The 10,115-nt window shown below is 42.0% G+C and overlaps 1 protein-coding gene across 1 annotated transcript in view; it reads right to left on the reverse strand.

The window, feature by feature from the left end:
* Positions 1–4,604: 4,604 nt before the first annotated feature.
* The window catches only part of SLC2A9 (solute carrier family 2 (facilitated glucose transporter), member 9), a gene marked incomplete at its 5' end in the record, with an annotated part of 96,857 nt that continues 91,346 nt past the window's right edge, over positions 4,605–10,115 (reverse strand). The window contains one exon of the mRNA XM_010133634.1: positions 4,605–4,862. Within this exon, the coding sequence (XP_010131936.1) occupies positions 4,605–4,862 (258 nt within the window). The remainder of the gene's footprint in view (positions 4,863–10,115) is intronic.

Below are 10,115 nucleotides of genomic sequence, written 5' to 3' on the forward strand. Positions count from 1 at the left end.
CCCCCAAAACTCAGAAGCAAAGCATCAGATCAGTGCTTTCGCAGCATCTTTCAACAATTTCAATGAAATTTCAACAATGTAATTGTTTTCCCAGGCAGAGAACACAAGCCATTCGTTTACTATCTGAAGAAGATAAAATGTGCAGGGTTTCTTGAAGCCACTGCAGGAGAGTTTTTTGACTTTGCTAATCACTGGATAAAAGTCTTCTGAAAGATTTTCTTCTAGGCTTTTTAAAACTTGAAATCCTAAGTTTCAAGAGAAAAGAATTTGACTGTAGCGCAGGTTTAGTGGGAATATCTTAAGAAAGAGCTCAACCACCCACTGCCTGTGTCTCTCCTAGGTCACAGAATAAGCAAGGTTAATGCAGCTCAGCTTGCAAGGAAGAGGGCTGTAGTGACTCAGGTTATGCATGATTGCTTACTGAGCTGTGATAACTTGATTAGGAGTTCAAGTACCGAGCTTTTGCCATGAAATTCACCTTTTCACAGGGCTCACTCCTAAATACAATCACTTGCAGAGAGAAGTAAGTATGGACCCGGACCTGATTTTTTTTTTAGTAGCTTGAAAATTTGCACTAATAAACCTACTTCTTAGTTTGGGTCTACCTAGTTCAGAGTTTTAGATTGTATCTGAACTCTGTTTTCTGGAGTCAGGCTGAAAGAAAAAGACCACAGGCATTTCCTAAGAATGCTTTATTCAGATTTGTTCTTCCAGCTGTGTGAGGTGATGGAAGACCTAGTAGTTTATATAGTGATTTCTGTATGGAAAAGCACATAAAAATAGCCAAAGGAAGAAAGCAAATTTCAAGAAGGTTTTATTTGTGTGGTTTTTTCTTTCTTTCTTTTTTTTTTTTAAATTTTACTCTGAAGATGGAAATTGTCCCATATGGCTCAACTCACATCTTCCCTCACTAGAAAGCAGATCCTTGTGGAGTGAAAATTGGCTTCAGGACCTTAAGTATGAAACTCAATTTTTTTATACATATTTCAGATCTCATGTTTTGCATATCTTGTAGCAGAAATAGTTATTTGGCTGCATTTCTCATCAGAAAGTAGAGCTTTAGCAACTCAGTCGTCATCCACTGCAAATGAGAACTTTCGGAAAAAAAAGCCTCACCAGATTCAACAATTCTTATACACAGTTACTACTCCTACTAGCCAGTTTTAATCACTTGCCTCTCACTGATCTCTGCATTTTTATTTCTAAAGCCCAATATAAAGATATGAAAGAATGAAGTATGGAATCTGATTTGAACAGCAAAATGTAAGTACGGCTCAAAAAAATAGTTTCAGGGGTGATTTTCTTCTCCATAACTCTCAGCTGTAAAGTCCACAACTCATCCAGTCACATCATCCAGACATAAAACTGTACAGTCTTGTACTGGGCATACAAAATCTCAGGCAATTGGACAATGGACCTTGCGCAGCTATAGAGATCCAGATTTACCCAGAACAAAAATCTACATAATTGTAGTTTAATTCCAAAGGTTTATTTTGCACTCACTGTTCAAGGACATAGTTGATCACACACACGGAACCCTCTTGCAGTACTTGTACAAACACCATCTGGCAGTACCTCATCCCAATGTCACAGACGGGAAAAGAGAATGTGACACCACACAACACTCACTGACAAACACATGGGCTGTAGACATTTGACAATGATAAATTGTTGGCATTTTCCATTTTGTCTTCTCACTGCTGGAGAAGTTTTAACAGCATAAACATTAAAAATACATTATGGTACAACTTGGAAGAACAACACAAAACTCTTGTTATGGTCAGAGATGAGAAAGATAATGCAGGACTGGCACATGGGAAGTTTCCTTAGACACTTCCACAGTCCAAGGCAGAGAAGACTGCACTGACCTTCCCTGGCCAGTGAGAAAAGCACCTGCACACATACATCTCTGGAGACTGGAATCACCTTTGACCTGTACCATGGTCTAAAGCAAAACAATGGTGAGATGTGCAACCACTGTCCCATGGTGTCCTCCATCCGTAGTAGCTGTCTTTGCAGCCACCCAGGAAGTGCCCATATGGAGCGTGCCTATCTCGGGCAGGCAAGAGATAGGCAAACGGGGTTGCAGAAGAGAAAACACAACCCCTTGTTGTTAATGCTGTACAAGGCCCTGAGCTGTGACAGGAAAGTCTATCAAGCCATCACTTCACCTGTGTAGTCAGAGCTGGGCTCCAAATGCAACTGTAAGCAACTGTAAGCTGATTTTATCTTGTTGCAGAAGTCCAATACAACTGCTGTATAAGGCCAACAGGATATTTTATTGAAGTTATCCAATGGCAACATTATCAAAACCTAATGCCTGTAATGTACATTAATGAACAGCACTAAGTGCTAAATTCTGCTAAATAGAATAATAATAATTATAATAATAATGGTTTCCATTCTTGCCACTCTGACTCAAGTCAGATCACATCATACCATGTTGGTAGCCCCAACTGCAAAGCAAGGTAATTCTCAGTCTGAATGGGAAGGTCTGAATTTGCCAGTCTCACCCTGCAGGCAGAAGAGGAAGATTTTCTTCCTGAAATTGTTTGGAGGGGTGGCATTCAAACTAATTTTTCGCATAGCCATTCATTTAGCAAGCCTCATGCAACAACAAATGGAATAGGCAAATAAAGCCACTGACAGATTACATGCTCATTTGCTATATATATAATTTTAGAAGCGGTTATTAGAAAACATTTTTCTTCATTGTAACATTTTCTTCATTTTCTCCACAGTATTTGATTAGCTTCTATCTGTGATAATCAGTTGGTATAATCCTGATTCTCTGTTTCTTAACAGAAGCACCAATATCATAAATCTGATTTTTCATTCTTAATTCTCTCGCTCATATGTATTTTCATTTTCTTACTTGCTGCTGTACTTCTATCCCAGTAAAAGAGCATAAATTCCAGCATAAGGGCTCAGACAAATTTTTCTTCTATTACCCAGTAGTGAAATTGCCCTATTAGGTCAGCTTACAGGGTGTGCAGTAAATATGCCACGTATAAATAAATCACAGTAGTAACAGCTGAACATTAGGATCTTTGATTTTAATTTACAAGGTAATTTACAGTATAGAACAAAACAGTAAACAGTTTATTACTTATGGGAATCTGAAAAAATATATGGGAAAACAATTCACCATTGTGTGTATATATTAATATAAATATTAATCATTATTTTAATATTTGGAATATATATTCATATATGTACATATATATATGAATATATATACTTCCCACCCCCCCCCAATACTCCAAATGCATGAATTACTGGCTTAGTAAATATAACTCGTGGAAGCAGCTGCACTTGCTTCTTGCGCCACACTCCTAACTGAGAGCAGCTCTAAGACTTACTGACTTTTCATACAGAACAGCTAACTATTTAATTTAAAAGTGCTTATTACCCCCTCAGCATCCAGGTACCTAGAAGGATCAAGAAAAACTGTTATCAAAATTACAAACTGGAAAGATGATGTTCATAGAAAAAATTTCACGTGGAAGGGAACGGATCACCTAACCACCAACAGCCTCCTGAGGCTTTCTATCACGAACTTCAGCAGATGTTGAGGACCGTTTTAGAAAGCATTAAATAGCTCAGGAACATTAATGTGAACTAGGCCTGGAGCTTCAGAATCTAATGCCCAAAGAAAAATTAGTGTTTAAATAAGAAATAGGCACCCAGATGCCCTCTAGAGAGATCTGAGTGCTAAGAAATGACATTTATTGGGTGTCAGGAAAATTCTGGCTCCTAAGACTTGTTCTAAAAGGAACTTCGAAAGAAAAGCAAAAAACCAATCAAAACCCCACAACCCTTGGAACACTTGGTGTTTGATTTTTTTTTAAAGCTACACCCTACACGTGCCATCAGACTTCTCTCACTTCACCATGAGATTTTTCATTTCATATTAAAGCTTCTATAGCTATTCTTTAAAAATAATATTAAAAAAACATACATATATATCTCCACAGAAACGCAGCGCCAGCAAACCCAGAAACTAGAGCCAGCTGTTATTACTAGTCAATCAGGATTTGCAAGAGAGACAAGGAAACCCATCAGGACCTCGAGCTCTCCATTTGTGGAAAGCTGGGAGATGTTCGGTGAAAGCAGCTGGAAAAGGAATGGGAGGGCAGGCAAGTGTTACAAGTCTTCTTTCAAGTCCTCAGTGCTCATGTGCAACTTGAACGATGTTCTGGGAAACATGGAGAAATGCGAACCGGTACCATTTTGGGTTCACTTGCATTGATTCTTAGCAGACCCTTATTGGGATCTCTTCCCTTTTCCCTGCTGCCTCCTCCTCCCTGGTGACTGTGCACATAAACCCTGTGCTCAGCCAGCTGCTGCTCACAACCCCAGCTCCCCACCACTAATTTACTTCTCCGATCTGTAGAATCATTCAATCAGCTGCTGCCCCTCCTGCCTCCCACCTCCTCAACCATCACCCTAGCTGCTAAGGAATTCACCCGTACTCACACGAACATATTAAAAGGGGGAAGCAGTTCATGCTGCCACATAAAAAATACAAGTTGTACACTGCTATAAATGTTCTGAATAAAAAGAGCACATTTCCCCCCGTTTCCCAGAAGAGCATCCTGGGTTTATGCAACCTCTTTTTTGGCTTCCCCATTGTCCACTGAAGATGTGAAGTTTGATTCTTGTTCTGCACTTGTTTTCCTTTCCTCCGGGCAGTGGTTCATTTCTTGCATTTCTAAAGATACTTTATTCCTTTTGGCAAATGCCTGACTGATTTCGTGAAATGTCTTATTTTTTGTTTCAGGCAGGACAAAAAACAGGTAGGTAGCTCCCGCAAAGCAGATGGCAGCAAACACTAGGAAGCAGTAGGTCTGTAAACCCCTCTGTTAATAGAAAACAAAGGAGATGGTCATTACAAAAGGGACAAAATTGAGAAGAAAAGCAGCATCAGGAATAGTTGAAAGAAAAAACGGAGCAAATTTTAAACAAGCACACTAAGCGGTGGCATTCATTGCAAGTCACGGTGCTTTGAAGTTCAAAAAAATGCATGCGTTGTTAGTTCTTCTACCACTGCCTGAGGCCCACTGATGGAAAAGCAGGTTCTTGGCAGTGGCAGGGAGATCTGCAATCTGGGCAATGCTGGGAGACTCCAGACTGAGTTCAGGCACCATGTGTGTGAGGAGAGCAGGTGGCAGTAGGGCTCCTGGTATGTGCACGGCTTCACTGAGCCTTGCACTGCCGTGGTATTTCTGGCAATGAGGCAGATGTTTTGCCAGGTTGTTCTACATATTGCCTTGTGATTTTTAGGTACAATAAAATGATGCACGCTTTTGTAACACTGTGCATCTGTACACAACACATGGGAAACCTGCTATAGCCAGGGGCATCTGCATCACAGTAGCTACAAGCTTTGAGATTTGAAAAACAAACAAGAGGAAAAAATAAATGGCAGACATTTCTATAATTTCTAAGGTTGTGAGCGCTTACAGCAAGAAAAAAATCCATAATATTCACTTCTTCCATGCAAGTAACTAGTGTACACGTTGACTGAAAGCAAATATTTGAGTATTTTAGATTTTGCTTCACTGCAAAAAAGGAGTATAGACCAAAGTTCATTTATAAACTGATTCTAAAGGCTCCAACCCACTACTAGGAGTTGCACTTCACTGAAACATAAGTACGTCTCACCTAGTGATTATTAGATCATTTAATACTCTCAGTTACATTTCAATAGTACAGTTTTGAAAAATATTTGGTAATTACAATATTGGCAGCTGTGCTTTGCTGACATAGAAAAAGGTTTGATATTGTGGTTTTTGAGGAAATCTCCCTTCCTCCTCTATTGATGTACCTCATTCTGTGCCCTGAAATCAAACATCCAAGGAATCCGTATTTCTGACTTGTTTTTATCAACAACACTAAATTAAACCAAAAGGGATATCTCCAGCTCCAAAAATAAGGCAACCTTTCTGAGGTGCCTTGCATGAGGCCAAGAAGAGTGAATGCGAGGAGAGCTGGACCCCTCACACATCACCCCACGTGCTGCAAGGCAAAGGTTACCCCGGGGAAAATCACTCCGGATGGAGGAAGCAGATGTGGCTTCCTGTATACACATGTATTTCATCATGGCTTGGCTTCGCGGACGAAGATTTGGGAAGGGCTTTACCCATGCTTACTGCAAGCGCGCTGATGGCTGAAAAGGCCAATGCGGGATAGGCAAGTCCGGCTGCAAAGAGCACAGCGGAAGGTCTCCTTGGGTGGTACAGTCAAGGCACCTATTTACTATTGCCATTAATGGCAATCTAAACCAATTAAGACAGAGCCAGACAATGGAAGTAAGGAGGAGGGTCAGTAGAACTGCCACCTTGGATTTTGGAAGGGCAGACTTTGACCTGTTCAGCGGACTGGGTCCCTTGGGAAGCAGTCCTGAAGGACAAATTCTATTTACTATTGCCATTAATGGCAATCTAAACCAATTAAGACAGAGCCAGACAATGGAAGTAAGGAGGAGGGTCAGTAGAACTGCCACCTTGGATTTTGGAAGGGCAGACTTTGACCTGTTCAGCGGACTGGGTCCCTTGGGAAGCAGTCCTGAAGGACAAATTAGTCCAGGAAGGCTGGACAATCCTCACGAAGGAACTCCTAAAGACACAAGAGCAGGCCATCCTCACGTGCTGAAAGACAAGCTGGTGGGGTAGAAGATGGGCCTGGCTAAACAGAGAGATTTGGCTGGAACTCAGGAAGAAAAGGAAAGTCTATGGCCTGTGGAAGAAGGGGCAGGCCACTCAGGAAGACTACAAAGATCTCGTGAGGCTGTGCAGGGACAAATTAGAAGGGCCAAAGCCCAGCTTGAACTTAGTCTAGCCACTGTCATAAAACACAGTAACAAATCTTTCTATAAATACATTAACAGAAGAAGCGGCGGGGGGCACTAAGGAGAATCTCCACCCTTTGCTAGATGCAGGGGAAACATAGTGACCAAGCATGAGGAAAAAGCTGAGGTACTGAATGCCTTCTTTGCCCCAGTCTTAGGTAGTAAGACCAGCTGTTCTCCGAGCGCCCAAGTCCTCAAGCTCGAAGACAGAAACAGGGAGTGGGATGAAGGCCCCATAATCCAGAAGGAAATAATCGGTGACCTATTGCACCACTTAGGTGCACACAAGTCTATGGGGCCAGATGGGATCCACCCAAGGGTACTGAGGGAGCTGGTGGAAGTACTCACCGAGCCACTTTCATTTATCTGGTGGAATCACTCACCGAGCCACTTTCATTTATCAACAGTCCTGGCTAAGCAGGGGGGTTCCAGTTGATTGGGGGTGAGCAAATGTGACACCCATCTACAAGAAGGGCTGGAAGGAGGATCCAGGATACTACAGACTCGTCAGTCTGACCCTGGTGCTGGGGAAGGTTATCAAACAGATCGTTTTGAGTGCTATCACACAGCACATACAGGACAAGTAAGTGATCAGACCCAGTCAGCATGGCTTTATAAAAGGCAGATCTTGCTTAATTAACCTGATCTCCTTCTATGACAATGTGACTCACATCATGGAGGAGTGAAGGGCTGTGTCTGTGTCTACCTAGACTTTAGTAAAGCTTTTGACATTAGTAAAGCGTTCTCCTGAAAAAACTGTCTGCTCATGGCTTGGATCATCATACCCTTTGCTGGATAAAAAACTGGCCCAAAGAGCAGTGGTGAATGGAGTTCAGTCCAGTTGCAAACAGATCGTTTTGAGTGCTATCACACAGCACATACAGGACAAGTAAGTGATCAGACCCAGTCAGCATGGCTTTATAAAAGGCAGATATTGCTTAATTAACCTGATCTCCTTCTATGACAATGTGACTCACATCATGGAGGAGTGAAGGGCTGTGTCTGTGTCTACCTAGACTTTAGTAAAGCTTTTGACATTAGTAAAGCGTTCTCCTGAAAAAACTGTCTGCTCATGGCTTGGATCATCATACCCTTTGCTGGATAAAAAACTGGCCCAAAGAGCAGTGGTGGATGGAGTTCAGTCCAGTTGGCAGCTGGTCACCAGTGGTGTTCCCCAGGGCTCGGTATTGGGGCCTGTTTCTTTAACATCTTGATCTTTGATCTAGATGAGGTGATCAAGTGCATCCTCAAGAATTTTTCATCTGACAGCAAGTTAGGTGGGAGTGTTGATCTGCCTGATGGTCAGGAGGCTCTACACAGGGATCTGCACAGGCTGGATTGACGTGCTGAGGCCAATGGTATGAGGTTCAATAAGGCCAAGTGCCAGGTTCTGCAGCTGGGTCAAAATAACCCCTTGCAACATTACAGGCCTGGGGAGGAGTGGCTGGAAACTTGCACAGCAGAAAAGGACCTGGGGGTGTTGTTCAACAGCCAGCTGAATATGAGCCAGCAGTGTGCCCAGCTGGCCAAGAAGACCAACAGCCTTCTGGCTTGTATCAGAAATAGTGTGGCCAGCAGGAGGAGGGAAGTGATTGTCCCCCATACTCAGCACTGGTGAGGCTGCATCTTGAATACTGTGTCCAGTTTTGGGTCCCTTACTTTGAGAAGACATTGAAGTGCTGAGGTGTGTCCAAAGATGGACAATGAAGCTGGCGAAGGGTCTAGAGCACAAGTCCTATGAGTACTGGCCGAGGGAACTGGAGTTGTTTAGCCTGGAGAAGAGGAGGCTGAGGGGAGACCTTATCACACTCTACAACTACCTGAAAGGACCTTGTAGGTCGTTTGTGAAGCTTGTGAAAGTCGTTCTCTTCTCCCATGTAACAAGTGATAGGATGAGAGGAAATGGCCTCAAGTTGTGTCAGGGGAGGTTTAGGGTGGCTATTAGGAAAAATTTCTTCACTGAATGCGTTGCGAAGCACTGGAACAGACTGCCCAGGGAGGTGGTGGAGTCCCCATCCCTGGAGGTATTTAAGAGATGTGTAGATGTGGCGCTGAGGTATGTGATTTAGCGGTGACCTGGCAGTGCAGGGTGAATGGTTGGACTCGATGATCTTAAAGGTCTCTTCAACCAAAACGATTCTGTGATTCTGCGAATGATGTAACCTGACTTTCCACATTTTTCTAATACACTCCCATCATTGTCAGTTATACCAGTCCGACACTGCAGGACAGTTAAGCTCCCTGCTTTGGTGGTTCAAGGTGTATGCAAATTATAGGACTATTTTATGTTTCCCTTGCTCAGTACACATCATGTATGGCATGGAAGAAGACATGAATTCATGCATGGAACAAGCACAGAAAAAAAAAAACCCAACCTTTCCTGCAGCTGCTTTTTAATACCATGGCTGATTGACAGCCTGGCTCGTCACAATGTTTTCCATGGATAATTCAGGACCTAGTATAGCCTTTCATCTCCTGTTTGAAATAGGAAAAGCTGGAAAGCACATCCTCTGATATTGATGATAAGACTCTTGAGATCATCGATGCCTTTTTTTTGTTATATCCTAGAAGCACAAACTCCTGAGCAACCTGACAATCACAACCCAAAGAGCACAAGTGATGAGAAGTAACAGATACGACTTTCAAGCTTCTACGGAGGCAGAAGCAAATGAATTTAGTAGACAGGAAGAAATAATTTCACAGTGCCTCATAAATCATCCTGTCATGTTAAGAATTAAAATTTTGCATTAGGTTCTTCTGCATTTGAAATTGTTTTTCAGCCAAATGGTAGAGCACCAATCTAGAATCATGTTTTTCCCTTTTTAAAATCTTCATTGAACTAAATCTTCTCCGTGACGAAAATGAACCTTTAACGCCTAGTATGATTAAGCCTGGCAATCAGATGCCAAAAGTTTCCTGCGTCTCTTGGTGGTGCAGCCACAATTTTGTACCATCTTTCTTATTCCTGTTTATTTCTTTGCTGTCCATGATTTAAATTACCGTTTATCTTCTTTGACTTGTGTCACCTTAAACCTTTTCTAACTGAGCTGAACACTCTCATGAGTGAATATTTTATTTGCAATTTTTTTACATAGTGTATTTACATTTATTGGTAATAAACTTGCTCTCCTTAATTTCTTCTGCAGATCCCTTTAGAAGTAACTGCCAAGGACCTCCAACTGAAGTTCCACAGAGCATAAGCTAAAAATTCAATTTTGCTATAAATCCTACAAATGGAATTGTGCATTCCTTGTGTTCAGCA

This window comes from Buceros rhinoceros, unplaced genomic scaffold, assembly GCF_000710305.1.
Source record: "Buceros rhinoceros silvestris isolate BGI_N320 unplaced genomic scaffold, ASM71030v1 scaffold933, whole genome shotgun sequence".
In the NCBI taxonomy this organism is placed as follows: Eukaryota; Metazoa; Chordata; class Aves; order Bucerotiformes; family Bucerotidae; genus Buceros; species Buceros rhinoceros.